This window comes from Lycium ferocissimum, unplaced genomic scaffold (assembly GCF_029784015.1).
Source record: "Lycium ferocissimum isolate CSIRO_LF1 unplaced genomic scaffold, AGI_CSIRO_Lferr_CH_V1 ctg210, whole genome shotgun sequence".
Classification (NCBI taxonomy): Eukaryota; Viridiplantae; Streptophyta; class Magnoliopsida; order Solanales; family Solanaceae; genus Lycium; species Lycium ferocissimum.
Window position 1 is genome coordinate 148,584 of NW_026719420.1, and position 14,642 is coordinate 163,225.

General features: G+C 35.1%; 1 protein-coding gene across 1 annotated transcript; it reads left to right on the forward strand.

Moving 5' to 3' along the window:
* The first annotated feature begins 2,882 nt into the window (after positions 1-2,882).
* On the forward strand, positions 2,883-13,102 carry LOC132043095 (probable polygalacturonase). Its single transcript, XM_059433586.1, has 5 exons — positions 2,883-3,511; positions 10,340-10,460; positions 11,276-11,524; positions 11,909-12,062; positions 12,280-13,102. Exons 1-5 carry the CDS (start codon positions 3,122-3,124, stop codon positions 12,803-12,805), a joined length of 1,440 nt encoding a protein of 479 aa, XP_059289569.1. The 5' UTR covers positions 2,883-3,121; the 3' UTR covers positions 12,806-13,102.
* The last annotated feature ends 1,540 nt before the right edge of the window (positions 13,103-14,642 follow it).

The window sequence follows — 14,642 nt, forward strand, 5'->3', positions numbered from 1 at the left end:
TGGAGAGAGATAGGGGTAAGCTAGTAAAATATATCTTTTATTTATGATTTCTTAAGGGGCGTGTAAAAGGGAAAGTGGCAAGTAATATGGGACGGAGGGAGTATATATTTTACCATAATATTCATATTTATTGGTGTAAGTCTCAATAGCCTTGAAAAATGATTTGAAAATGAGTAATTAATCTGAAGGGTAAATTAATAATAAGAACTAAAATTTCTTTCTCTTTATATGTTAATGTAGCCAAGTAAAAGTGAATGGTGGGACTGGCTTTTATCTCCGTTTTCCTTCTTTGATAATACTTTAAACGTGAAGAGAGGACGAACAATAGCAATGCAAATTTGTACTAAAAGTTATATAAATTGTACACTTTAACCAACTACTTTTTTATTCCACTCGGACATATGTCATAGTACTGAGTATTTATTCTCTTCTCATGTACACACGTATGCACTTCAATTTTAATTCTCCTACACATATTTATTCCCTCTGAGCACTTTTACTTGTCCACTTTTGACTTTTCATGTTCTATAAGAATTAATAAATGAAGTATATATTCTATCATAATATTCATATTTATTGGTGTATAGTCTCAATACCCTTAGAAAATGATTTGAAAATGAGTAATTAATGTGAAGGATAAAATAAGAAGAAGAAAAATTTCTTTCTCTTGATATATTAACGTGGATAAGTAAAAGTGAAGGGAGGGAGTGACTTTTATCCCCGTTTTCCTTCTTTATCAATACTTTACTTATTTTACTCTCCTTTGCATTCTCTGATTATTGTTTCTTTACATTTATAAAATGTGTTAGTTACTTTTTTCTTTTCAAAATTAAAATTTGGTGATTTATGATATAACATATATCTTTCTAATTTTGATTTCTTTGTAACAATTATTTTTATCTATAATTATTAATATAAAAAATTATAATATATTTTTAAATTAATTTAATAAAAATATTTTATTAGTTTTGTTTTTAAAAAATCCAATATATACAACAATGGTTCTTATGTTTGGATCTGAACAGTTAATTAATTGAGATGGATATCAACTTGTCGGTATACATATAAGATATTAAAGAATTTAAAAGAAAAAATCTAGAATCAAAATATTAATTTCCCTCATAGATGAACAACTTTCATTGTCATGAGAAAAAACTCTACTTTCATTGTCATGAGAAAAAACTCTTACTCTTTCCATCTCAAAGACTTAATTCCATCATATGTTTTTAATTTTTAAACTCTATTTTTTAATTATAACTAAAGTGATGGTACATAAAATACATTTTGTATATGTTGCTATATATAATAACAATTAGAATGTTTTTAAAAGTTATTTTCAAAATACAAACCTTAAAGACTGACTAATTAAAGTGTATAAACATGTTCGCCTAGTGCATCGCACGGGCATATATTGCTAGTTTTAAAAAAATGGCATATGTTTTAAACAAATTTTGTTTGGTAAAATGATTTTTTTTTTAAATGGGAACAAATTGTTTAAATTTTTTAAGGAAAAGCTACCCTAATATTTACTTCAACCGACAATATTGAATTGTTAGGGCAAGGTTTATAGCCACATGGCAGCAGATAAGGCAAGTAGCACCCAAATGAACTTAATACTAACTGTTATCAAATTATGGAGAAAATGACAAAAATGGTTCCTTATGTTTGAGGATAGGTTCAAAAGTCCTTTAAGTATGCACTTAATAGTATTGGTCCTTTAAGTTTTCCAAAGTTAACTTTTAGTCTACATCAAATTTCTATCGAACTCTAGCGGTTAAATTTGAAAAAGAATACTAACTATAAATACCAAAAAAGTCTTATCAATTCTAAAATATGCAACACAATAAAATACACTAGACACTAAAACAATATAAAAAAATAGCAAAAATTACATCTCAAAAAGTTGCACCACCACCAACAACAATATACACAGTGAAATTTCACAAGTGGGGTCTGAGAGGATAGAGTGTGTGTGACCTTACCCTTACCTTGGGAGGTAAAGAGGTTGTTTCCGGCAGACCCACGACACTAGGACAAGCAATTCAAAGCAGCACAAAATTCATGGCAAAATATAATAAAAAGCATGATAAAGATGTCTGGAAAAGGAGTCGTAAGTAGCACAAATTAATACGATAATCGAAGTACAAGAAACAACTGATAGTGGCAGAAATCGAATGATAAGAAACTACAAGATAATACTACGACTACTAATATGAAAGGATAAGTAGGACAACGCTTAACTACCTATTAACCTTCTACCCTATTATGTGCCCTTCATAACCTCCTATCTAAGGTCATGCCCTAGTAAGTTAGTCCTAAATTATGTCCTGTCTAATCGCCTCTCCCCAATACTTCTTCGACCTACCTCTACCTTTCCTAAAATCGTCCATAGCTAACCTCTCACACCTCCACATGAGGCACCCGTGCATCTCCTCTACACATGCCAACTATTTTAACCTCGCTTCTGGCATCTTATCCTTCACAGAGGTCACTCTTCATTTTTAATCCTACATCTCTTAATATTTCCACACATCCATCGCACACATTCTCATTTCCGCAACTTTTATCATCTGAATGTGAGAGTTCTTGACCTCTAAAAATTGCACCATCCTCTTGAAATAAATTAAAAATAGCAGAAACTATAAAAATGTACCTCTAAATGTGAGCTCCCCGTAAAGTTTCCCCCCATAGTTCCGGTTAGATCTAACAGAAAATGTCCGGTAAATATTTGACGGAGACCAAAAGTGTTAACTTTTGACAAGCTTAAAGAACCAAAACTGTTAAGTGCAAACTTAAGGGACTATTTTGAACCTACCCTAAAACATAAGTGACCATTTTTGTCATTTTCTCTCATTAAACCAAAGGCTTCTTGTGCATCTCAAACTCAAAGATTGTTCTTCCTTTGAATTCACTTCACTATTTACCTAACACATCTCACTGATCCTGACCACTACACTTCACCTTCCAAACTCATTCTTTTCTTTAACATTTCACTTCAAATACAACTATTACAATCTTTGCTACTACTACATTTTCATGCACAGAACAAACATACCAACATTTCTCCCATCTCCAACTCAACATTCAATTTAGTATTTTTTTTTTTTCACATTTCTACACTATGGTTGAAACTAGATGGATCCCATCACTATTCTTTAATCACAAAACTCTTTTAACTGCTTTCTTGATCGCCTTTATATTTTCCGTTATATTATGGCAAAGGGATGTTGCTACCACCGGAATCTTGATTTTCCGGCGAGATTTTCCGGTGAGGCAAATGCCTAAACTCAGGCAAACGGCGTTTAACTTAACGGAGTTTGGTGGTGTTGGTGACGGCGTTACATTGAATACATTAGCGTTTGAAAGGGCAGTTCTGGCAATTTCAAAGCTTGGTAAGAAAGGTGGTGGACAGCTTAATGTGCCACCTGGATATTGGTTAACGGCACCGTTTAATCTTACTAGTCATATGACACTTTTCCTTGCTGAAGGTGCTGTTATATTGGGTATTGATGTAAGTTGTACTCTTTGATCATCTGTTAATGTTTAAAAGTTTTCAACTTTGCATGCTCAACAGTAAAAGTTAGCCTTTTTATTACTACCTGTCCCAATTTATGTTACACTTGTCGAAGCTAAACTGAATTAGATCAAACTTAATATTTTAAAATTAAAATTTAGATATTTAAAAACTATACGAAAAGTGGTATAAGAGGTCATCCGAACCCCCTCGGCGGAAAAAAACACTGTTTTTACAAGGTTAAAATTATTTTTTATATATATATAGTAGATGTTGAACCCCCTTAGGCTTCTTCGTATGTTTACTTTTTTATATTTTGAACCCCTCGGCGAAAATCCTGGCTCCGCCACTGCTTCCCATGTCAATATGATGAAATAATACATTTTAAAATATTGGTCAAAGCTTACATAGTTTGAATCTCGATAAATGGAAAGTGTCACATAAATTGGAACAAAGGGAGTACTTTTCTTGTGTTGGTTTCTCTCATTTGACTGCTAATTGTTTATAGTTTCCTGTATGAAGTTTTGCTAATAGTGATAGACAAGCTTGCTACACATGATTTTGGATTATGGGGTTGTTGGGAACTGACAGATGACAGTGTGTAACTCTGTATGATATATATAGTGGATGTGTCAACAGTTGCCTGTCTTGAGTTGTAGATGGAAATCTAGGAGAGCTATTCTTAGTGGATCTGTGCTCAAATTTTTTTCTCTAATACATCAACCAAACACCTGTAAAACATTATTGTTGGCTATGTTGTGCGGACTCTTCAAAATCCTTGCCGCACCCGTGTCAACACGATATGGGTGTGGGATCCACACTGGATTTGGTCAACTCATCTTGGGTACTTTGACTACATCTATGACCGAGAAGGATAGATTGATTGGGTATTTGATTTGATTTTGTAGGTTTATGTCATATATATATGAAGTATGAGAATGCTATGCTATTTCAAGAGATATGAATAAAATATTAGGTGTTTATAAAGAAATAAATTTTATTAGCTTTAGTTAAATACCTATAGTTAATCGGATTATATACTTTATATGTCATAATATACATTTGTTGGCCATATCCCAGCACCCGTACCGTATCCGCACTCGGATTGATACCCCCCAATCCTAAAGGTTATGTGATGACGAGTCCGACCTCTAGATCCACGCCCGCGTCTGAGCAACATAGATTGCTGGTTACCTTGCATTAGAACATTTACGATGCTTGATAGGATCTCTAAGTTTCTAATTGTGGTGTGCTTTCCACCTTCATTGTTATGTACTTTCTATGTTGGTGGCAAAATACCATATATTCCTCTCACCTTAATATGTGTAGAACTATTTTGTAGTACAGATTACCTTCCAATGCAGCTTATCTTGTTGCATCTTCCTTAAATCATCATGAATTTCTTTTTTCCTTGTTGATGTGTATCAGCTTTTTTATAGTAGATGGACTTTCTTCTGAGGATTTTCAAAAAAAAAAAAAAAAGGTAGGTGGACTTTCCACTAGGAGCAGATTTATTATTAGACAAATTTCATGTCAAATCATGTTTAAGTATTGGTATGATCAGTTCAGAGTTTCAGTTGTTTGACATACCCTTGATATATTATGTTGACATAGAAACAGTACTTGATTAAGATATCCCTTCAAATTTCTTGCTTTGCTTGAGCATGAGATGAGACAAATACTTAGTAGCTCAGTTGGTTGGCTACCTGAACTTTCACCTTGTTGGTGAGGGTTCGAATCCCCACGTTGTAATACGGTACCCTCCCCCATTTTCCCTATGTAATAAAAAAATTTGAAAAAAAAAAGGTCAGTTGACTTTCCATTTGCCTTTGATTTATATTCTTCAACTTCTGATTCTACTCTGTTTTCCAATTTATTTGCTGTCCTTGGTGTGGTTAGTAGGTTTAGGAACTATTACAACCACAAATTCATTGGTCTTTGTCTCTAACTAAAACTTCTAGCAGCAGAACAAAGGAAGATAACACACTTTAGTTCTCGTTGAAGCTTAGCGTGTTAAAGGTTAAACTTAAGATTGGAGCTCAGCAAATCTGAAGTTTAATGATCAAAATTAAATGCAAATGGATTTTATTTTCATAAAGAAAATGCAAATGGAATATAAAGCCGCGGACTCTTTTGTTTATTGTAAAAGATTTTCGAAAACCACTAATCCTTAGCAAACTTGTACTTCGGATTTATTTATAACTGATTAAGTACTTGAAAGAAAAAAGCAACAAATGAGAAGTCTTATAATTGGTCTAACTTTATAGAAGAATAGATGGAGTCCCTACTCCCTAGAGAAGAATAGATGGAGTCCTAGAGTCGAATTAGTAATCAATAGAAATTTTCAACTCTCGTTGTCCTATTATATGTCTTACTTGTACTATTTGGTCTGCCGAAATACATAACTTCCCTAAATAAGGAACTATTTTCTAAAAAGGAAAATCTTAAAATAGGATATATTCTTCTCATAATGTTTGAGACCATCCCATTGTATAATATCTTTATGATTATTTGATTTTAAGTAATATACACCATTGGTGTTAATAATTCATCTTTACCTATTGTAGCATGTAACATATCTTATTTTCAAGGTTTCAAATCCCACATTTTAAGGAAACTTACCTGTACATATCCTTTGAATAACCTGACAATGTAAAAAATTATTTATTCTGACGCTATATAAAACTTAAACTCTCATTATTTTTAATGATCAACTTGAGCGCACCTTTGCTTTTCCTCCGGGCACCTGTATCCTCTGCCACGAATACATGTACCATGAAACTCTACCATCACGACTTTGACAAATAGGAAGATATCACCTAACATCATGTGCTTCTTTAATAAATCAAACTAAAATTCTGATATGATTTTTTCTTATCTAACAAACTAACTTTTCAACTGATCCCTTCATCCCATTTGGTGAGACACCACTTGGAGTTTAAGATGATAATTAGGATTGTATGTTATACAGCTATTAGTGTCAAAAATTAAACATAATTGTTCAATCTTAGTTTTATAGGGAAACATCTCAATAAAACTTAATTTCATTTAGTTAAATAATTTGGAGTTCTTGAGCTGTGGAAGTTGTAAAAAATTATACTTTTATCGAATGCTGTCAAACATATTTGAGTCGCCTTCGGACAGAAGGCACCATGTAAATTAGAATAGAGAGTGTATTATTTGAACATTTTTAACACAAATCAAATTAATTCTTAAATTTGGCGTCGAATCAAATGGACTCACATATAATGGGATGGGGAGAGTACAATACATCTACAAAAAGTTTTGTTGAACCTGCTTATGTTTTGTATTCTTCAAGAATATAAAAATGTTATGTATAGCCCCTCGCTGATCAAGTACTAACAACACATATTTCCAACTCTTATGTTTTGACTCGAATTAGGGCTACTTTAATAAGATGCAGTATATTGTGAAACATATCATAATTGGACTAGAGCTCTGTAGCATGAAGAGGAAAAACAGGACTAATAGGATAGGACGGATGGAATATAATCTCATTTGGACCGGAGACTTTAGCTTAAAAACTTCTGAATAGTACCTCAATTGTGAACATTAACTGCTTTTCCAACCATTTCTTGGGTTAGTGGACCTGCATTATCTGCTTGACCTGTCAACATGGACCTTTGGGTCTCTACTTTAGCTGTTGGCTCAGTTCATCAATTTTTTAATGATCTCTAGTTCACTTAGTTGCTGGTTGTTTCTCCTCATTCTTTATCTTCAATGCCTAGGTGGTGCAGGGAGAGTGATCTGTATCTGATTTATGATTCCATAGGTTTTCTGTTTTGGCGTTCACTTATAGTTCACCTCTTTTAGTATTCTTTATATGTACTAATTGCTGGTTATTTCTCCTCATTCTTGCTCTTCAATGCCTATGAGTTACATAGTTTTCGATCTTGCTTTGATTTATGATTCCATATGATCTTGCTATCAATCTGAGCTTTTGTCAACTCCATTTTTTTAGATAAGCTTTTGTCAACTCCTTGTGATATGTTATCCAAAATTAGGTGGATTAAGTGATCTAAGAAGTGAGTTTACTTGCAGCTTTTGCCTGTACTGACTGTGTATTATGACTCATGACTGGTATAAGAGGTGGTCTTTTTCTTTGCTAAGTCCAAATTAAAAGGATATGATAATGTCAAATTTCCAGTTGATGCATGTGTGTGTTGCCTCTCTTCATTTCCTTGCCCTCCTCCAATTATTACTGCCTAGAGTTTTTAATTCCTGTTGGTATGGTTGGTTTCAGATGGGTCCTTATCAAAACAAAAAAGGTTGGTTTCAGATGGGAGGGTTCTGTAGGAGGTTTAAATTTTTAAGTAACTGGAAATTGTAGCTGGTCTTGAATGATGCTTTTCATATCAATATAACATAGAGGTAAGGCAAGCATCAGGTAGCTGGGCAGCAGATAGTTTCTCAAGTATGTGATCTGGGCAGATAGGCAGACTGTATCTTTTCCTACTAAGATCACCATGTATCTGCGAGTCATGTTCCCGGTCCCTTTAACAGTTTGTTTTTGTTTTTTCTTGTTCTAATTTTAGCTCGTTTTTATTTTATTTAATGAGTGTTTAGTTTTTTGGGATTATAGTGAGAGTAAACTTTGTCTACTTTGACGGCTCTATTTTGTTTCAAAAAAACAAAACACAAAAATGTGTTTGGACATGAAAAGAGAAAAATTTGTGGAAGATGCCAAAACATTTTGTTATTGAAGACAAACAGGGCTTAGTCCTGCAAAATGTTTTTCTGCCTCAATGACCTTCCTATATATAGGTCTATCTCCAGCCTTGAGTACCATTATTACATTGGACATCATTAGATACATCTATTTAAGGAGGGGAGGAAGTAGCTATTTTGCGTAGAGACTACGAAAAGGCATGGAGCTATTTGCCTTTTTTGACACCAGGTTATGCCTTTGGGTAAAAGTGCCCTGCTTATGTCAACTCAAGGTATATTAGTAATTGGCTTGGTGGCGGCCTAAGCATTTTGATTGAAAGGCGGGTGATAATTTACCACTGATATTATTGGCTGTAGAGTATCACCTTAATCTGCTTAAAATATTTGATTTTGTATGTCAAACATATCAATCATTTGGCTCGCTGCCAATGTGGTTTTATGAAAACAATGGTAAATAGCGAAATCACAGACTGCCTTGGGAAAAGCTCTTCTCTTCCATCTACAGAATGGTCGTCCTCTGAAGCTCTTCCGAATTGCCATTTTCTTGAGGCCTTCTAGACTCATTACCTACTTCTCGCAAAATAATTTATATTTTGAACATGTACCATTTGAAACTCTTTGGATCTTTTGGATATTTTATCAAACCTCGATTGTCCCATTACCAAAGGTGAACCTCCATTACATGATCTCCATGATGTTCTTTTGACTAGTGACATTTAACAGAAAGGTGGTTTATATTGTCCTAATACATAGCCAACCCCCTAACTAGTCACGATTTTTCATTTAGACACCTCAACTAAAGGTGTGACCTATTAGACACTTGACCTACAATCAGCCAACAAAAGAAGTGCATGTACATCACACTCTGCTGATGTGTCACCATTACGATTCAAAAAATGACAACTCACACTAAAATTAAGAAAAAATAGACACCATGAAAAGAAGTGCTTCTTCTTCCCCTTTCCTCTAAGGAAGCTCAGGCGGACTTCATTGCAGGGAGCTCTCTCCAGCGTGCCAGAGCCGCATACAAAAAAGCAAGTAATACTGTAACAGGAATCAACAATGATGGTCACGGTGCTTAAATCAGACTCATATCCTTTGCAGTGGTTCAACTCCATCAGTTAGTGAGAATAAAATCCGTGAGTTAAATTAGTTATAACCACAATATTTGTTATTTGAGACCAGTATAAGAAAAGGGAACATGGGGGCGATGGTGGAGTAGGAAAGTTCATTTGCCTATTAGTGTAAGAAAAAAACCTATTATAAGGAGGGCAATAGCATCACCTTTTAGTGAACTACAGCTATTAAATTTGTCTTTTGCTGCAACTCTAAAGAAAATGAACGGTACCGGGCGCTATAGCAGTTGAGGCATTTTTGAGATTCGAGGTAATTGGCTGATGATATTTCGATGAGACCTTTGTGAGGGAGGAGATGAGCTAAATGGAGATTTTTGTTTGTTTTGAAGTTGCCCAGTTGACCGGAGACACCATTTTTTCCAGTTACCTCTTTGCTGAAAATTGGTTGGCAGATTTATGGTCAAAATGAGCAGATTTTAAGCAAAGTATTGATACAGCAAAAATATGTCTATATGACATTAACCTAAAACAATCCAAATACCCTATAAACCTATACTTCTTGGCCATAGGTGTAGTTAAAGCACTCAAGTTATGTTGAGCAACTCATTGCGGATCCCATAGCTTTTTATTTTGTCCATGCTGGGAGAACATACACTTTCTTGGAAAGTATTATCCATGAAAAATTTCTCGTAGCGCCTTTTTATCTTTGCGAGTTCAACTTTTTCTGTCCATTCTAAAAAGTAAAATTTGGCCTGCCATGCTACCGACTACTGACTAATATTAAGCATTTTACAGTTTGCAACTCTAATACTAATACTGTGCAGAGTTAAACAAAAGGGATCTAAGTCCTAATGGAGGAACTGCAATTTTTGTCAATATGGTGGCATTTTCTGTTATTTTACAGTCAGAGACATGTATTCATTGAGCAAAAGAGCTTGATAACTTTTTCATACTGACCATCATTTTGCATCTTTCTCCTGACTGAAGCTATGTCTAATTTTACTTTCTTTCAAGTGGCTGAGCTTATGATATTTCTGTTTGTATCTGTGATGCTCAACAGGATCAGAAGTACTGGCCTCTCATGCCTCCCTTGCCTTCATATGGATATGGTAGAGAGCATAAAGGACCACGCTATGGAAGTTTAATCCATGGCCAGAACCTCAGAGATGTTGTAATCACAGGTTAGCGACTTGTTTCTGAACGTTTATAACTGTCACACTGACCCTGTAACCTCACCCGAAACAGCAAGTATTTTGCAATGCGAAGTTCCCATAGTTTCCAAGTTGTTGAAAATAGTCACGTATTTCTATTTAGTATTAGTTATATTATCATCAATATTATTGCTAGTGACTAAATCCACTGAGAAGTATTGGAATGAAACGGATCCAAATGGAGCGGAACAGCTATTGAGGATTCACACAGCCAACCCGAATTAGCTTGGATTGAGGAGGTGTTGTTGCTGCTTTTTTTTGTGTGGAATGGTTGTTTTTCAAATGACTGAATCATTCAGATCGATCATGTGGCAGGTCCATGTGCAATGTTATAATTTTCTACAGGAGGTGTCCGTGGCTGGTGCTCAAATTACGGATATTCCATCTGCTGAAGAAAATTCTTTTTGCATTATGGAGTTGTTGGCTCATTAATGAGGGGGACACAGGGAGAAGCAGTTGATCCAAAATGTTTCAGGATCAAATGAAGTGATAATACTTTAACTCCAGAATCTATTTGTCATATTCGACAAATAAAATTTATTCACTTTATGTCTGGTTACAATTTTTTTTTTCTTCACACATATATCAATATTCTATATCAGATCTATTGCATGTTTGCATAAAGTTCAGCAGTGAAATAGGCGATGTGATCATATATGAACTTTGCCTACAGCGTGCACGACGCAATTGTTTATAGATTTTGAATAGTGAAGTATTTTAAAATTGTTGTTGAAGTATGAAGCGAACCAACTCAATCTGATTATGTGACATATTTCTGGTAACAGGGCATAATGGTACCATTAATGGGCAGGGTCAAACATGGTGGAAGAAGTACAGGCAGAGACTTTTTAACAATACCAGAGGGCCGCTTGTCCAGATTATGTGGTCTAGTGACATAGTGATCTCTAATATAACATTGCGTGATTCTCCCTTTTGGACGCTTCATCCATATGACTGCAAGAATGTAACAATTAAGAATGTCACAATTCTGGCACCCATCTTTGACGCTCCGAATACTGATGGCATAGATCCAGGTGAATGTTCAATTTGTCATTATTGCAAACAATAGAAAACATTGAGTTAGTAACCACGTTTTTCTATACGAGTCAGCTGTGAATAATTACATATTAAGACTAAATATTATTGATTTCTTGTTGAACTGTCTGATTATTTAATGAAATCAATAATAAGCAAGCTAAAAAATCTGAAAATAATTTGCTTAACCTTAGAGGTGATTTTGGCTTCTCTTTTTTTTTTTTTTTTTTTTTTTTTTTTTTGGTTTATCAATTCATAAGGAATGAGAATTGAGTTCTGAGATTTTAAATGCCAAAATTCTTGCCAGCCTGCTGAACTGCAATGCTTCTTAATTCCCCTCTTTCTCAGTATGAGTTTTTGATGTTTTACTATGGTGTGGACAGATTCATGTGAAGATATGTTGATCGAGGACTGTTACATCAGTGTTGGTGATGATGGCATTGCAATAAAGAGTGGTTGGGATCAGTTTGGAATTTCTTATGGACGGCCTTCAACAAATATAGTCATCCGAAATCTTGTAGTTCGTTCACTGGTCAGGTGAGGTTTCCATGTGGACTTACATTTGTTTTCATGGCCTGGATGTTTCTGTGCACCTATGACATTTCTTGCATCTGGAATATTTGGGAAAATGTTCATTGCCGTTGATATTATTAACCTGCTGATAACTAGTAACTTTGGCTTGAAGATGTGCAACTTTTGTTTGAGCAACACCATTTACATTACATGCCACTCACCATGGTTGAACAATATGCAGTGCTGGGATATCGATAGGAAGTGAGATGTCTGGTGGGGTGTCAAATGTCACTGTGGAAAACGTCCATGTCTGGAACTCAAGGCGTGCTGTTCGCATCAAAACAGCAGCTGGTAGAGGAGGATACGTACGAAACATAGCATACAGGAACTTGACATTTGAAAATGTTAGGGTGGGGATCGTCATCAAGACAGATTACAACGAACATCCTGATGGCGAATTTGATCCCAAAGCCGTACCAGTACTAGAGGACATAAGCTACGTGTCAGTCCATGGTGAGGGAGTTCGTGTGCCCGTTCGTATCCACGGAAATTCTGAAATTCCAGTGAGAAATGTAACTTTCAGAGATATGTCTATTGGGATAACATACAAGAAGAAACACATATTCCAGTGTTCTCACGTTCAAGGTCGTGTAATAGGTACTGTCTTCCCTGCCCCTTGTGAGAACCTTGACCTATATGACGAGCAAGGGCATCTGATCCGACGTTCTGACTCTCAGAATGCATCGGACATAGATTACGACTTCTGAAATGGTTTCGGATATCCACATTTTCGAGGGCCAATTTTCCCAGTGGCGAGCTTCTGTTTTCTATGTCTATATTGAATAGTTATTGAATGGAAGGGCGAGATGCTTACAATATTCTATGTTCAGTCAACTACTCTTGCACATTCATTTTCTAGTTTTTTTTTTCCTTTTTCTTTTTATATACCTGTAACATTCCTTTTCTTTTACGTTGTACATAGAAGAATGAAGTCAGCTTATGTATTGAAAATTTCCAACAACTATTACAGTTGTAAGAAATATGAAAGCAGCTTCAAGTTTCAATTTTTTATGAGACAATGATTTGTGTCAACAGAGACCAACATGTTCCTCATAACGCGCTTTCTCATAGCTATGCATTTTATATAATAATTGACTCAGCGTTAGATTCTTTTTATCATTCGACATGAAAGGAAAAATAGGCCCCTAAACTTGTCGCTAAAGTCCAAGTGGAGTCGGGCTAAAAGTCAAGTTGGAACAAAAAGGAAATGGAAAAGAGAGATGCAGAATTTTTGGTACAACTTGTGTCGTAATTTTAAACAAACTTTTCACAATTCGGGCGGATTATCATGACTTTTGTTGAATATTTTAGTGCAATGTCATCACTCATGTCACATTTTTTATTATTTCCTTAAGAAACACCCCTTAATTAGATAATTGTATCTTATTAGGACTAAAGAAATATTTAAATCACAAGTTATATGTTTTGTATGAAGACTTTATTGAAAAAACCCGAAAAGCTCGAGAAACCAAAAAATCAGAGATTGAAAACCCGAATTTCGTTGGTTTGGTTTGGTTTATAAATTTAAAACCCCGACATAATTAGTTTGATTTGGTATTTGAACAACCCGGACCAACCCGACCCATGTACACCCCTACTTTCAATTAAAAAAAAAAAAATCATATAAGCGTATAGACTAAATTCTTTATCCTGGGTCAGATAGCATCTATCTCAAAAGGGCTCCAATTTTTATCCATTTTTTTGCACGGATTGCCCTTCGTTTGGGGTGGTCTTTAAATTTTGCCACTCAAATTTGTGGTCTTTAAATTTTGCCCTTCATATTTGTGGTCTTTAAATTTTGCCCTTTGCTTGGAAAGATGAGCGAATACATGAAATTCGGGTTCGAACCCCGCTCAAGCATAAAATAAAAAAATAATTTCGCAAGCGAGGACTAGGGAGTGTATGCGGGATCCAAAGATACAATCTTTAAGAAAAGTTAAAGTTATGTCGATCCGCATAACTAAAAGTGCCCCTCGTTGCTCCCCCCTCTAAGCACTTTTAGTTAAACATAACTAAAGTCACGGAGGGGGGCATATATAAAATTTAAACTTTGCCTTATAAGGCAAATTTTTTTTTGGTTGAAAGTCTATTTTATTCCATCCAAAAAACTCAGATAAAGACAAAAGCTTGGTTTCGACCTTCAACTTCCGTACATGGTAAAATTCCTACTCACTAACTTGTATAAGTCAAACTAGAGCAACTATTACATTAAAAAAGCAAACCTAGCTTGATCTTTAATCAACTACACTTAGCTAGGGATAGCAATTCATAGCGCAAAGAGTTTCTCGCCATTTGAAATTATTCCGCCCTCGATGTGAATATGTTGTGCAATCTCTCTCGCAGTCGGGGAAGAAACCGAGTATTTTGAAATACGAAGTAGGTTCCTTTCTCTCCAAACCAATGCCACTAGCATACCAAAAATGCGAAGAAGTAACGGAGAAATGCACCGGTTCGATTTGTGTCTAGCAACGGTGAGATCCATGTGATTTCGTCTTGCCCCCATTTCATTCTTCTAGGGTGTACCCCGGCCCATACCAACAACGA